At 36.7% G+C, this 15,868-nt stretch overlaps 1 protein-coding gene across 1 annotated transcript; it reads right to left on the bottom strand.

Moving 5' to 3' along the window:
- Positions 1-1,145: 1,145 nt before the first annotated feature.
- LOC116172667 (retinal homeobox protein Rx-A) lies at positions 1,146-6,802 on the bottom strand. Its single transcript, XM_031489916.1, has 2 exons — positions 6,148-6,802; positions 1,146-2,195 (listed from the first exon to the last, which is right to left on the bottom strand). The coding sequence occupies exons 1-2, from the start codon at positions 6,561-6,563 to the stop codon at positions 1,469-1,471; spliced, it is 1,143 nt and encodes a 380-aa protein (XP_031345776.1). The 5' UTR covers positions 6,564-6,802; the 3' UTR covers positions 1,146-1,468.
- Positions 6,803-15,868: the final 9,066 nt, after the last annotated feature.

Here is a 15,868-nt window from a genome sequence, read left to right as displayed (position 1 = left end):
TTTAACAAAATTGTAGCATCTCGACTTAATAAAAGAGATATTGAGGTGACCCTCTTATCTCGAACGCACTGTATGTATGAGTATGTATCAATGTTTCATTGAAAATGAGAACGTTGCTTTCGACACCCTGTATAACCGGAAATGTCTCCATATTGAAAATATTTTAGTTCAATTGAAAATTTTGAGAAATTGCAACATGCAAATGTTGAAGTCTACCTACAGCATCATTGGTTGTCCCAGATATGGTTAAACGGGTATTTTGTGAATCGCTCTGTATAACACATCAATCGATTAGTAGCCATTAGATTCTCGGTAAAGAGACGCCAGTAACTTTAGAATGGAATTGTAAAAGCTAGAACGTCCCCAAGAAGAAAAAAACGATCGGTTCGGAAGGAGGGGGAGGCAAAACACCCCTCCGTAATTCGGAGGGTACGTTTGTTTCGACTTTAGGTTTTTGGAAGGGGGCTCGAACAGTTACCAAATGCTTCCATGTGAAGGGAGGGGTCGTGTGTGTAAAATGTGTAATATCTGTTCCCATTTAGTGGGCTGTGTTGATATTTGATTATAAATAAATACAGGGGGTTCAAAAACTAACATTATTAAAAATTGAATTGAAAAAATTCGTTCATAATGAAAATCCCATATTTTTTTAAATGCCTCTTATATTAAACATTAAAAATGAGGATACCTTTATAAGAAGAGGCACTTCAGAAATATATACAATAAAAAATATCAAAGTCAAAATTTCAAAAATAAACATTTTTTGGAATAGTCAGACCACTTTATACCTTAATTTTGTGTACTTAATAAGACTCGGGGGTTTCCCATTAAAAAATCAACTTGTTTTTAGTGAATTCTTCAATTCAATTTTTAATAATCAGTTTCTGAACACCCTGTATAACTTATTTATAATTAAGGCATAAACACAGTCCACTAAAGCGCAAATTGGCGTCACTTTCTGGCATAGCCGGAAGTGCCATTAATTTGAAATTATTTTAAATGCATTTCTCAAATTTTCAAAAAATAAATAGACGGCATTCGTCCTGGGACATACTTCAATAATTCCTAAAGATTAAAAATTCATAATAAATAATAAACTTCTTCTATGGGGATCGTTTGTTTTTGAATTTTGCAATTTTTCACTGATACAAAAATTTGACAAACAAGTTTTATTCAAAGTTACGTAGGTACATACAAAAATAATAGATTCATCTATTGAAGACTATCTTCAATTAAGCTATTATGTACCGGGTGTTCACCGATATACAGTTACAAAGGCGTTAAGCATTAAAAACACTCGCGTTAAGTATTGCTACATTTGTATTACATATGGCACATAAAATTCACATTTTCTACTTACTCTCCTAATTTAAGTCTTAAAATAAATTTGGCATAACTAGGTAATTAATATGGCACATGTCTCTATATACAATTAATTAATAAGTGTGGGGTTTCTTAACGAATCTAACTAATTCAGAAAAGGGGGTAGCGTAACGTAACTTTGATTCGAGTTGGGCTCCATTTTGATCGCGTCCTTGAACTCGTTCTGCTTGACCTCGTGCATCAGGTCGGCGTCGTACTTGGGTGACATGTTCGTGTAGCGTTCGGGCGAGCCGTTCAGGCTGTGGTTGACGTACTCGATTTTGACGCCGATCGAGTTCTCGTCGGCGGTCGGCGAGTGCGTTTGCAGCATTGAGTACTCGCGCGACATCGGCGGGCTCTGGTTGGCGAGCGGCGCTCCGTAGTCGTGCGAGCGCATCGGCGCGCCGAAGAGTTGGTTGTCGTGCGAGTTCAGCATGTAGGAGTAGCCGTTTTGGGGGGAGCCGAAACCGGAGTAAGGCGTCGATGATGAGTTGAGCAGGTTGATGTGGGGGCCGAGATCGTAGGAGGACTGGTAGCTCCAGGTGTCGACGGGCGGAGCGGTGTTGATGTTTGTGTTGGCCTGAGTGAAGGGGCTGGGGATGTTGTTGAAGTTGTTGATGTTGGAGGTCGGGGAGTTCGAGCTGATGTAGCCGGTTTTGCGGGGCGGCTCTCGTTTGCGCCATTTGGCGCGACGGTTTTGGAACCAGACTTGCACTCGGGATTCGCTTAGGTTCAGTTTCAGTGCCAATTCTTCTCTGGCGAAAACGTCCGGGTACGGGGCTCGTTCAAAGGCTCTTTCTAGTTCTTCCAATTGGAAAGCGGTAAAAGTTGTTCTGTAACAAAAGCAATAAGATCAGTGCCCGAATAAAAAAACTTGAGTAAAATTTTTCTTCCCCCGTTAACCACCCCCTCCCTATGTTTTTTTAAGGAAGTTGTTATCTAATTTTTTCAATCTTCGAAATGGACTTATTTCAAATTTTTCAAGTTGGTGGTGAGAAACTACTGTGTGCCCTATTTTGGTTGAGACTGCCGTGTATCTCAGCTGCTTTTAATGATAGAAACTTGCGGTTTTTGCGACTTTTTTTGCGAAAACCACAAACAGAATCAATTTAGCTATGTTTGTTTGTAAGATACAGGGTGAAATCGAAAATGTTGACTTTTTAGGACGCCATTATATTTTACTACTCATGGAAGACAGAAAAAAGGTAGATATTTTTACGTAGAATCCCGTGGCGTAGTCAAAAAATTTTTTAGACTACCGTCTCTGACATTTGACTCAAAGTTGGTATTTTCTAAATGCAACACTCTGTATATCTTAACGTCATTTTGTTTGCATTATTTTTCCTGATTACATTGTTGTATCACAGCATATATATTTTTAATTTTAGTCAGAACTAAAAATCAAAACCTTATTTTTTATGGTTTTTAAATAGTCGGCCATGGATTCATGGAGATTTTGTTTTGTTTATTGTATCCATGGCAGCCGATAGCAATCAATAAAAATGGCGAATGGTAGAAATGTTATTTGAAAATTTTGAAAAATATGATATAAAAAATATTTGTTGTGATAAATCAATGTAATCATACGAAGAATGCAAAAAATTGACGATTAGATATACAGGGTACTGCATTTAAAACATACCAACTTTGGGTCAAACGGTTGTACAAACTTTTTTTATTACGCCACTGGATTCTACGCCAAATCAACTAAAATAGGCCGTTTTTACCTTTTTTTCTATCTTCCATGGTTAGTAAAATATGATAATATTCCAAAAAGTCAAACTTTTCGCTTTCACCCCGTATGTCAAAAACAAACGTAGATAGATTCGGTTTGTGGTATTAAAAGTTTTACAAAAAAAGGCCTAGGGTCGCGAAAATTGCAAGTCTATCATTAAAAAAACACCTGATAATAATAATAATAATAATAATAATGTGTGATTTTTTTTATTTTTTTTTTATTTTATTTTTTTTAGAACCCTACATAACTTCAGCAGACACAGACACAGACACTAACCGTTACTTAATTGTAATCCGTGCGATTAGTTAACCAGGCTAGACCTGAGTTCTCACAAGATACACCGATAATAATAATAACCGACCATAATAATAATAATTTGCTTGTTATCCTTCCAATCCGTTTATATTGGGCTCTATTTTTCTTAGAGGGAAACAGATAAGGGCTCAACGGTTTGAAAACGAACGTAGCACCTGCGGTCTGGGGGAGGGGGGGGGAGGGTCTTATGGTACTTGGTAAATACCCTTCATGTTTACCAACAGTTTTAAAATCCGCCTGATATTCCTGAGCCCCGTAATTCTTAAAATTTTGTAAGATAAGTACTGCGATACGTTTTCATAAATAAGATTCTTTAAGTTTTGGGTCCGTTAACTTGGCCCCCCCCACTGAGAGATTTCATAGTCGTATTATTTTGAAATGAATGCGCTCATAAGCGTCACCGATAATAACTCTTGCGCCATTATCGTTTTTTTAGAAATCCGAAAAAACATTTGGGGGGCCAAGTGAACGTAGCCCCCCCCCCCGTACGTATTTTGTCCCTTGTAACTAGGTCACCTGATACATTTGGTTATGCGCTCAATTGCGCAACTTGAATTAAAGCTAGCGCCATTACGGTTAAGCCGTGACAAATTTTCAAAAAGTGGGGGGACCAACTTAACGTTTTTAAAGTTACTTTTTTTTAACATCTTTTCACACGAAATTGTACTCTCAGGTATGCGCTGAAATGCGCCGTAAAAAGATATCTTTGCGCCATTATTGTTTTTTTGGTTATCCTTAAATATATTTGGGGGGGGGGGGGGGGGGCAAGTGAACGGAATCCCCCCATAACGCATTTTGCTACCGGTATTTGCGCCACTTGATACATCTCGTTATGAGCTCAATTGCGCCACTTGAATTAAAGCTAGCGCCATTACGGTTAAGCCATAAAAATTTTTTAAAAAGTGGAGGGTCTAACTTAGCGTTTTCAAAAGTTATTTCCGGAAGTGCGTCCATTTTGAAAATATTTTACATCGATTCGGCCTTCGGAGTAACTCCTAAATACAAATTTTAAAAACCTACCTATTTTACTTTCTCAGAATCGTTTAACTAAAGCTCCCAAAAAAACACCCTGTATAGTGTTTCTGAAACACTATAATGGCGCCAAGATTTTTGTTTACGGCGCATTTTAGCGCATGATGAAAGGTACGATGTAGTAGAAAAAAACATGTTAAAAAACGTAACTTTTGAAAACGTTAAGTTAGCCCCCCCACTTTTTAAAAATTTTTTATGGCTTAACCGTAATGGCGCTAGCTTTAATTCAAGTGGCGCAATTGAGCTCATAACCAGATGTATCAAGTGGCACAAATACCGGTAGCAAAATACGTTATGGGGGATTCCGTTCACTTGGCCCCCCCCCAAATATATTTAAGGATAACCAAAAAACAATAATGGCGCAAAGATATCTTTTTACGGCGCATTTCAGCGCATACCTGAGAGTACAATTTCGTATGAAAAAATGATAAAAAAAGTAACTTTTAAAAACGTTAAGTTGGCCCCCCCCCACTTTTTGAAAATTTGTCACGGCTTAACCGTAATGGCGCTAGCTTTAATTCAAGTGGCGCAATTGAGGGCATAACCAAATGTATCAGATGACCTAGTTACAAGGGACAAAATACGTACGGGGGGGGGCTACGTTCACTCCCCCCCCCCAAATGTTTTTTCGGATTTCTAAAAAACGATAATGGCGCAAGAGTTATTATCGGTGGCGCTTATGAGCGCATAACGAGCGCATTCATTTCAAAATAATACGACTATCAAATCTCTCAGTGGGGGGGCCAAGTTAACGGACCCTTAAGTTTTAACTCCTAAATTTCTATATGGACGTGTGTCATTAACTCTAAGGTGAATACATCTGAGTTCCCAATATTCAGAAAAGATCAAATTTTTTCGAGAAAGATTTACAAAATTATCGCGATTTCGGTTTTCCCCTTAAGATTAATTCAGTCCTTATTTTTCTGTGGTTCAGAGATTCCCGAGGTTTATTAAATGCCCAGATTCCTATGATCATTTGTTCCTATGGTATCTAGGTAGCAATACACTCTGTGCAAGATAGGAAGGGCCAGTATTGGCATTCTAGAAATCCTTAGGCATTTTTTTGGTTTTTAAAATATTTTTAAAAAATCTATTTTCTTCTTTCGTTAATATTTGACGTAGAGCACAACCAATAACACTTTTCCGCGGCAACTTTTAATGCTCTTTAAGGTTGGAAACTGTTGGATACAGCAGGATGGTGCACCTGCACATAATTCTAGAGCTATAGCTTCCACTGAGATTCTTAAGATTTTTAATGGTGTCATTCGTCAAACATAAAATTCGGTACCTAAATTTTCAAGATTCGCATGCAAGATTTCTCATTTCTTTCTTTAATTCAAGATTTTTAAAGATATTTCTAAGATTTGTAAATTCTGCACTTCTAAAATTCCAATGATCGATTGTGTTGTGGCTTAAAATTGGAGTAAGATTTTTCGGAATTTTTAAAAACTACCAGGAAAAGGTCTATTACCTACCTATTTTTTTACACCTACGAACTTACACCCTGTACCTATAAGTAGTAGCAAATATTTGTTAGGCCATCAAAAACGGAAGTTCCAAAACGATTAATAATAAATGAATTAGTTTCGGATGCATCAGTTAGTCTCGCGCCTGCATAAAAGCCAACCCCATATGGCTACTGATTTTACTTCCGCGCAACTGTCATCCCGCGCGTTTAAGGGTGAAACTATTCGACTCACCTGGTTTTCTTTTTTTTGACGCCGTTATTATCGGTCTTCTTCTTGTCGTTCTTCTTCGTCGTCGCCGAAGTGGTCGTCGTCGGTATCTCGCTCTGCGACTGCAGCATGACGATGTCGTCGTTCTTCCTCTTCACGCCGCCGTTATTGTTGATCGTCTCCATCGCGTTCTGCTGAAACAGCGGGCCGAGATCGTGGTGCATCACCGAGCTGTCCAATTTTTGGCCGCCCGCGCCGCTCTTGTAGTCGAGCTGCGAGAAGACGTCCTGCTGCTGCTGGAGGCCGAGCATCATCTGTATCGAGTGGGCGTTTATGTTGTCCTGGTTGTTCTTGTTTTGCAGGAGCGTCGAATTTAGCGAGGGCAGAGGTTGGTTCGCGTAATCGGGAAAGTTGGGATCCTCGAAGGGGGCGCCGTCCATGATGATGGTGTCTTCGAATTACGCGCGCACTTGGTATATTAAAAAAAATGTGCGTTGATTTGATTAGGGTTTATAAAGGGATTAATTAAAGCGGATTGTTTAATGCAATTAACGCGAAATCAAAACAATTTATTTAATCTTCTCAATTTATTTGATTGGTAATCGAGCTTAACGAAGCCAGAATTCGTTTAATAAAGTGAATTGTAGACAATTTATACGCAGACTGTTGTTACGCAGACACTGACTTGTTACGTTATTATTTTAAGCGGTACCTATATATTTAACAAGGGCTTTTGCGCGCTCCAATCGGCGCCCTTCCACAACTTTGCTCGTCCTCCATTCGTCGCCGAGTTAAGCGGTCGACCAATCACAGACCTGGCCGCTGTTGGTCCAGCATTGCCGTTTGGCGATTTATTTAAAGAACAGAGATCGGTCTCGATGATAAACGTGCGACCAGCACGCCGCAATGTGTCAATGAGATCGATTCTGATGATGGTGGTCACGTGAGCGTTTCTTATACCACTAAAAGTATGTGGGTTTGACACTTTTTTTCGTGTGGGAATCGCCACGGGATATTTTAAGTGCCTGCATATACATCCCCAAAGTAGAACGCTTTCTCGCATACTTCGAATTTTTGTTTCTAATTAATTAATTAGAATTTCCAGATCATAAAAACAATTGAGTATGACCAAGAAAATGGAACACTTTGTATATGTAAAAATATACAGAGGTGTTACATAAAAAAAACGTTATTACTTCTTTTATCGATAAATTTACTTTTCTTATTTAGATCTTCTAATAAGAAACTTGGCAATAAAGGGCCTGAGACTGCCGATTATACCGGAATTGACGCCAGCTTGCTTATTTTAAATGGAACACCCTATACCTACCTATATTATTTCATTTTTAGATTCTACACAAATAACGTTTCCCAGCTTAATAATCAAAATGCCTTTTTTCTATATATAAGAGCTGTAATTATTTAATTGGGGCGGGTTTCCTTTGAGAATAATTACCCCTTTAGTAAATTATGTCTTTAAATTTTCATTATAAATAAATACGAAGGGGGGGGGTAAAATATACTACTAATTCAAAACATGAGAATGAATTAACGGTCTTGAAGAATATCTAACTCAGTATTTGGGGAATGACGTACTACCGGGGGGTCTGGGGGTGGGGTGGGGGTATGGAATACCCCCTAGCAAAACATTTCTAGGAATATCCAATGATCCTTTCAATTATCATCAGTACATATACTGGGGGGGTGTAGGTATTCCATACATATATAGGTACATCGCTAAAATTGCAAAAATACGTTGTGATGCATTATTGTAATCAGGAAAAATAATGCAAAAAATTTACGTTAAGATATACGGGGTGTTGTATTTAAAAAATACTAACTTTGGGTCAAATCTCAGAAACGGTGAGCAAAAAAATTTTTTGACTACGTAAACTTATCTAAAATAAACAGTTTTTTAACTTTTTTCATATTACATGGGTATATTAAGATATGACAACATCAAAAAAATTCAAACTTTTTGTTTTCACCCTGTATCTCAGAAACAAACGTAGCTAGATTGATTCTGTTTATGGTAATCTTTAATTAGAAAGTGAAAGACAGACAGGTTTGGGGAATAATGTACTAGCGGGAAGTTTGAGGGGTATGGAATACCCCCCACCAACACATTTCTAGGAATATTCAATGATCCTTTGATTATCATAAGATTTTTGTATACTGGAGTATTCCATACCCCCCCGACCCCCCGGTGCAACATTCGTTCTTAAACCTTTGAGTCTTTATCTCTCTTCCTAAGAGAAATAAAGATTCACTGACTCATTCCTGCTAAGATCATGCTATGATATCTTACTACCCATCACCCAAAAAAAGGTAAAGCGGTTTTATTTAAATATTTTCACGTAGAATCAGTGGCGTAGTTAAAAAAATTGTTGGACCACCATATCTGAGATTTGGCCCAATGTTGGAATTTTTTAAAGGGAACACCCTATACAGGGTACTCGAGCTCAAACATGGGGATCTCGATTATTTGAAGAGATGCAATTGGGGCAAATTGGCGTGTTTACAGGGGCGGACTGGCCCGGGGGGGGCGGGTGGCGGTTGCCACCTGGCCTGTACGTCATAATGGCCCGTTGGAAATTTATAAGTATGTGCTGTATTTAGTTTCTTGCACTATTAATAAATTATTACACGTTTCTCTAATTGGGGTTGATGTTAGGTTGTTAAAAAATTAAAAAATTATGTTTTAATTGAAATGTTTTACAATGAATTTATCATTTTTTGTCGTAGCATGAAAGTGCTGAAATACAATGATAGGCGACGCGCCTCGTTTCACGTTTGGATTGTATATTTTGTTACTTTTAATTATCAGCTGCAATTAAAAAAAAACCTGTATTGTAATTGATCTCCCAAAAAGGAGTACTTTAAAATGAAGCAAAAAATGTTTTTGTGATGCACCGCAGAGCTACCCCCCGCCACCTTCATTACTACACTAATACTTTAATGGCCCGTAACCTATGCAATTCCACCTGGCCCGCCCCTGACTAGAAAACAATTTCGAAAGAAAATTCAAAGGGCTGTAACTTTTGAACTAGTAGCCCAATCTTGGAACTGTTTGAAATTATGGATTCTACAGGCCACATTCTATAAAAAAAATTTTTTCCGGGTCGATCTGAGACAATTTTTTTTTCGGAGCTCAAAAAAAGGCAGTGTATAACCTTCCTTTTTTACCAAAAATCGACTGCACCAAAATTTCTCGGGAAAACACTTTTTCTTATTAATTTTGGTGCGTAGAATCTAAAACAATTCGTACTTTTTCGATCGGACGTCTCAATCAAAAGTTTTAATTATCAGCTGCAATTTAAAAAAAAACTGTATTGTAATTGATTTCCGAAAAAGGTGTAAAAGGTGTAAAAGATATAAAGATATACAGGGTGCCGGTTTTTCGAGTTCCAACATTTTTGAAAAACCGAGATTTTCAATTTTGTTATCGAAAAAATTCAAGGCACTCTAGACTTGGAAGTTACTAGTTACAGTAGATAACTTTTTTATTTCTTATGGCAGCCATATTGAATTTTAGCATTTTGGTATCAAGTTCGTTTTTCTGATTACAATGATTATCATATGATATGTTTCAACTTTAAGATTCCGTTAAAATATGGAAAAAACCGTTTATGCAAAAGTACTTTGGAAAGTACATCATCATTGTAATAAAAAAAACGAACTTTATTCCAAAATACTACAATTCAATACGGCTGCCATAAAAAATAAAAAAGTTAACTATTGTAACTTCCAAGTCTAGAGTACCTTGAATTTTTTCGATAACAAAATCGAAAATTTCAGTTTTTTCAAAAATGTTGGAGCTCAAAAAATGGGCACCCTGTATATCTTAACGTACATTTTTTGCATTCGTTTTCCTGATTACACTCATGTATTGCATCTATTTTTTAATATAGGCACATATATACTTACAGGCTGTAAAAACGGTTTACCTAGGGGGAAACAAGTACCATTTTTGGTGTACACTAAAAATTCAAATTAATTCACGTAAATTCATGTTAATTCACGTTTATTCAAGTTAATTCCCGTAAATTCAAATTTATTCACGTTAATTCAAATTAATTTACGTTAATTCTAATTGAATCACGTTAATTCAAATTAATTCTCGTTAATTCTAATTAATTCACGTTAATTCTAATTTCAAATTAACACAAAGGAGTGTACACCAAACATTCAAAGTTGTTTGCATCTAGAATTTTTCCAAGACAAATTTTTACCAGGACTAGAGTTTGCGAGTAAAATATTTGAACGGTGGATTTTTTCTGGGGACAAATTTTTTTCACAAGTATATACCAGGGAAAAATTTTCCAAGCGCAATATTATCAATCTTAAATTTTTAAGACGAGAAGAGGATTTCCCAGGGCGAATTTTTCGCAGACGAGATTTTAAGTGCCAATATATTCCAAAGTCTATTTTGGGGAGGCCAAATTTTCCGTATGCGAATTTTCTGGAAATGAATTTTTCCACGGCAAAGATTCCCAAGGCGAATTTTGAGGGGACAATTTTTGTGGGTCAAATATTTCAAGGGCGATTTTTTTACGTTTCTGGATACAAGTTTTGCACGCAAGTTTCCGGGGCGAGTTTTTTAAGGGAGTATTCCAGGGCATAAACTTCCATTTTTCTTTGACAATTTTTTGGGGACCAAATATTCGAAAGATGATTTTTTCAACATTTTCTGTAGATGAATTTCCTTTTCTGGACGAATGTTTCAAGGGCAATTTTGGGAGCCTACATTTTCCGTAGGTACATTTGTCGGAGTAGCAAATTTTCGTAGAACAATTTTCCTTGCAGTTTTTGGGTGTCAAATATTTCCAAGGACGACTTTATTCAGTAGGCAAATTTTTTAGGAAAGAAGTTTTCCAGGAAGAACCCTCCCGAAAATTATTGGGGGTGAATCTTGCACGGAGCCATTTTAAAAAGGTGATCATTTCATAGCGAATTTGTCTCGTATATTTTTTTCGGAGGGCAAGTCTTTAGGGGTCGAATATTCCAGGGACGATTTTCAGAGCGCACCAAATTTTCTGGAAACGAATTATTCACGCAAGTATTCTAGCGAAGGTAGATTTTTACGAGCCTTTTTTTATGAGGGCGAATTTTCAGGAGATTTCTAAGGGCGATTTTTTACAGGAATCGGCGGATTTTCGAGACACGAATTTTCCAGGGTAAATTTTGTCAGGACGAGTGTTTGTGGGTCAAATATTCCAACGGATTAAATTTTCTGGTGGCAAATGTTCCACGCAAGTTTTCCAGGGAAAAGTTTTTTCGTGTTTCAGGATAAGAATTTTTCCATAGCGAATTTTTCCAGGGCGAGACGTGTTTTTAATGTCAAATATTCCAAGGGTGATTTTTTCGAGGCTAAATTTCCAGGGCAACCATTTGTTATACAATTATTCCAGGAAAGAATTTTCCGGTGCGCATATCCCCAAGGCGACTTTTTCAAGCCTACGTTTTCCGGAAGCGAATTTTTCCATAGGGAATTTTCCCAGAAGGAATTTTCCAGGAACAAGTATTTGAAGATCAAACACAATAGTGATTTTTTCGAGGCTACACTTTCAGGATGAGAATTTTTCTATAGCGAATATCTCCAGTGAGAAACTTTTCCGGGAACAAGTCTTTAGGAATGAAACATTCCAGGGGCGATTTTTTAAGCGCAACCAAATTTTCTGAAGCGAATTTTCTGGGGATTTATGAGGGCAATTTTTTCAGGAATCGAATTTATCTTAAGGGGAACAAGTACCATTTTTGGTGTACCGCAAACATTCAAATTTAAATTAATTTACGTTAATTCAGGTTTATTCACACTAATTCAAATTAATTTACATTAATTCAAATTAATTAACGCTAATTCAAATTAATTCACGCTAATTCAAATTAATTCATGGTAATTCACATTAATTCAAATTAATTCACGTTAATTCAAATTAATTCAGAGGGGTGTACACAAAAAATTCAAAGTTGTTTCCCCCTAGAGGTTTACGCACCATAGGGATTTCCTCGGGGATTTCAATGGTAATTTCTTTAGATTGCAATATTTTCTCCCCTAATTATTTTACAGCAAAGTTGTACATACATTTGTTGTAGACTGTTAAATTCTATGTCTATGTAAGTGCCTGTTTGTAATTTTTTGTAGTGGGAAATCGGAGAAATAAAGGAAATTATAAACCTAACTTTTGTTTCAATAATTTCACGGCACGAGTGATTTTAGTAAAAATAAATAAATAAGGACATGAGCAGGTGCAGAATTGTTCAAGCTTCAAGAAACCTATTTACAACTTTGCTATAAATTAATTAGAGTAGAAAATATTTCGCTATAAAGAAATTAGCATTGAAATCTCTATGTTAAACGTTTCTACACCCTGTATATTATTTCATATTTTTCAAAATTTTAAAATGGCATGTTTCTAGCGTCAACCATTTTTATCCATTGGTATCGGTTGCCATGGATACAAAACAAAATCTCCATAAATCCATGGCCTACTATTTAAAAACCGTAAAAAATAATATTTATATTTTTGGTTCATGGCTAAAATTGCAAAAAATATAGGTTGGGATGCATCAATGTAATCAGGAAAAATAATGCCAAAATTTACGTTAAGATATACAGGGTGTTGTATTTAAAAACCTAACTTTGGGTCAAATCCCAGAAACGGTGGGCAAAAAAAATTTGTTTACTACATAAACTTATCTAAAATAAACAGTTTGTAGTTTTTTTCTATATTACATGGGTAGTAAGATATGATGATATCAAAAAAATTCAAACTTTTTGTTTTCACCCCGTATCTCAGAAACAAACGTAGCTAGATTGAGTTTGTTTATGGTATTAAAAGTTTCAGAATCACGATGTCGATGACCATGTTATGAACATCGGCAATGTACAGGGTGTTCCATATAAATCGTGTGTCCAATTTCGTTTAGAAATCGGCCAAACGCACTGCATCTTTGGTAACGAAGCCAATTTTATCTCTGGTACTGGGAAGGCCTGAAAGTTAATCATTTTTCACAAGACAGAATCTTCTGTTGGTCTTTTCTCATTAAAGTATGTGGTAATTATTAATGAGCTTGATGGATCTTAACCATCAAGTACACATAATCCGACGTATGTTAACGTCTAAAAGTACATACTCCTCCACTTACGTTATGTGTAAGCATATGTATATTAAAATGTTAAGCGTATACGCATTTGCCTCAATCACCCGTAAGTGAATTTATCAATTTACCCAATTTTTGCCTATTAGCGACAATGGCTATTAGTGCAGCTATTAGTGTATTAGCTTAACAGCCCAGATTCCTTAATGCAATCCAACTCAATATTGTCCAATTGTTGCTATTAAAACATTTCACACACTAAATATACAGCAGTCAAATACGAACTTTTACTACGAAGGGGTGCGCTTAGAAATTGTGCGGGGCAATTTTTTTTTTGGCGAGCGGCGTTTTAAGTGAGCGTCTCGATTTACTGGAATATGAGCGACTCGTAGAAACTTGTGTGACGAATAATTAAATCGGTATAGGCAGTGAGTGTGTGTGTTGTTGGTGTGACGTCAATTAGGTCGCGGGTTCGAAACTTTTTCGCGTTAGAATTAAATTGTCGATGTTTAACGAATGTCGTCTTTTTGTCACCTTATTATGCGTCTCATATTAAGATGGATTTAAAAATAATCTCTTATACTCTCATTTATACGACAAAACCTCCCCCCCCCCCTTACTTGAGCATTTATTGTACGAAATCGGAAAAGTAAACACCCTGTAGAGTTTTTGGCTTGGTGTAGGTACCTATATGGTGGATCGGGTTGGAAAAACAACCTCGCTCACTTTCAAATCAAGGCAAAACAAAGGAAAGGATCAAGTTGCTGACTGGGCGTTTAATTAGAAGCGAAAAACAGCCACGGTTACATCGAATCATCCGGTATAATCCCCTGTCTAACAAAAATCATATGCGCTTGCAATACTATCTAGCATATTACAAAAACTGAAGGAGATAATTCCAATAATACCAAAATTCAGTACAGCCAAAGGATTCCAGCAAATTTCATTTAATACAAGGTCCTTTTTCGAAATCCGGGAACTTCCTCAACTGGTATGCTGACCTGACACAATTTATTTTTAGAAAATTAGCATGAGAGTTGTAGAAACGCAATGTTTACAAAAAGACGCTCCATAACATTTCTATCAACATACAGAAACACCTCCCTGCCAGTCCGCCTGTTATATTCACGAGATTATGATCATAAACACGTAAAATTTGTTGTGAGATACTATGTGCTCCTGATAAAAATTTCTCTATTAAAGATTGCGGCATCCGGTAAAGTGTATCTAATATTTTTTTCAATTGAATTACGAATTACAAAATCTTGCTTTCATTGTGACAGGATAATAGAAAACAGCCACTTATGTTCCCCTGATACAAATTATGTTTAGACAATAGACACTGCTTCGCGAGCTTTACAGAAACGGAAAAACATCTAGAATTTATAGGGAGATTCTCTCTCACATATTTTGTTCTCGTTTAAGAATTCTTCTATCAGGATCTCAGAACCGCAAGAAAGTGTACAACACCTCCTCGTCTGTTATATTCACCGAATACGAATTTCCCTTTCAAATATTACGTAGGGATCACAGAAACATTAAACCTCCTGAATTTTGAAAATTGTTGCATATTCAATAAACGTGGAACTTTCTTTCTTCTGCACCGGATTGTCAGTTATTATGTTTTCCTAATACAAACGGATTACGTTTCTTTTCATACAAATTAATTTTAATTGTGTGAGAATAGTAGATGACACCTCAAACCCGCAATTTAAAAAAAAATTTTAAAATCTTAAGCTTCTATTGACTTTTCCGTTTTTGGAATTCTTTCAATCTTTCTCATTCGTTTCTTCCAGTCTTGCGATTTGTCTGTTCTCATTTCCAAGATTAAGATTTCTGGATTTATCCGTTTTTTTTCAAAGATTTCAGTTGTGTTTCAGATCGTTCATACAGTTCAAATTCTTAGCGTTGTTCCAAACGACCCTTTGCGAGTACCCTCCTCCGACAATTCGTTCTTGTGATATACGGAGTTATATTCGATCACGATAAGGGACGGAGGAGAAGGACTACGGTTGGTAGAAATTAATTCATTTCGTTGAGACCTTTTATTAGAGTATCATGAAGCATAAAACCAGTTCCGCCCCCCCCCCCTATTTTGATAAGGGGTATGAAAGGAGGACAGTCGTTCCTTTTGTTGAGTTCTTTAATATTAGAATAGGTACCATGAAAGGATAAGATCAAGTTATAGTTTTTACAAACCAATTCATTTTGATGAGACATCTCACCCCCACCCCCCTCCTCCTCGCCATTTTCCAAAGATTTACTTGGCACCACTAAAAGCATACTTATGCAAAATCTGAGACCAGTTGGTTGTCGCATGTAAAAGTTCTGCACAGCAACATCTAGTTAGGAAATAATTATGGGAGGGGGGGGGTCCTTAAGACAGCGAAATTTGATAGTGTCCGGCGCACTTTCAAGATATAGGCTACCTATTGCAGGATTCTAGGACAATTCCCCTAAAAGAGGTTCAAAATCGCAGATGTGGGTCCTGACAGACGGGCGGACAAAACGCAAACAATGGCACTTTTTTTAGTTCTTAAAAAATGCGACCGTTCCGGGACTTTTTACTTACACTGTATAATCATTTGCACTTGTATTTAAGAAGTAAGAGAGGGCCTTTATCAGCTTCTATGAGCACGAGGAT

Source organism: Photinus pyralis, unplaced genomic scaffold (genome assembly GCF_008802855.1).
Source record: "Photinus pyralis isolate 1611_PpyrPB1 unplaced genomic scaffold, Ppyr1.3 Ppyr1.4_LG5, whole genome shotgun sequence".
NCBI classification, from domain to species: domain Eukaryota; kingdom Metazoa; phylum Arthropoda; class Insecta; order Coleoptera; family Lampyridae; genus Photinus; species Photinus pyralis.
Note: the sequence above shows the minus strand (reverse complement) of the source record. Positions and strands in the feature narration are given on the sequence as shown.

What these genes read in the sequence shown, in the direction of transcription:
- LOC116172667 (XM_031489916.1), bottom strand. Translation starts at nt 6,563, where the DNA reads ATGGACGGCGCCCCCTTCGAGGATCCCAACTTTCCCGATTACGCGAAC. An exon ending in GTCAAAAAAAAGAAAACCAG is followed by an intron (nt 2,196 to 6,147) that starts GTGAGTCGAATA and finishes CTTTTGTTACAG; the next exon opens with AACAACTTTTACCGCTTTCC.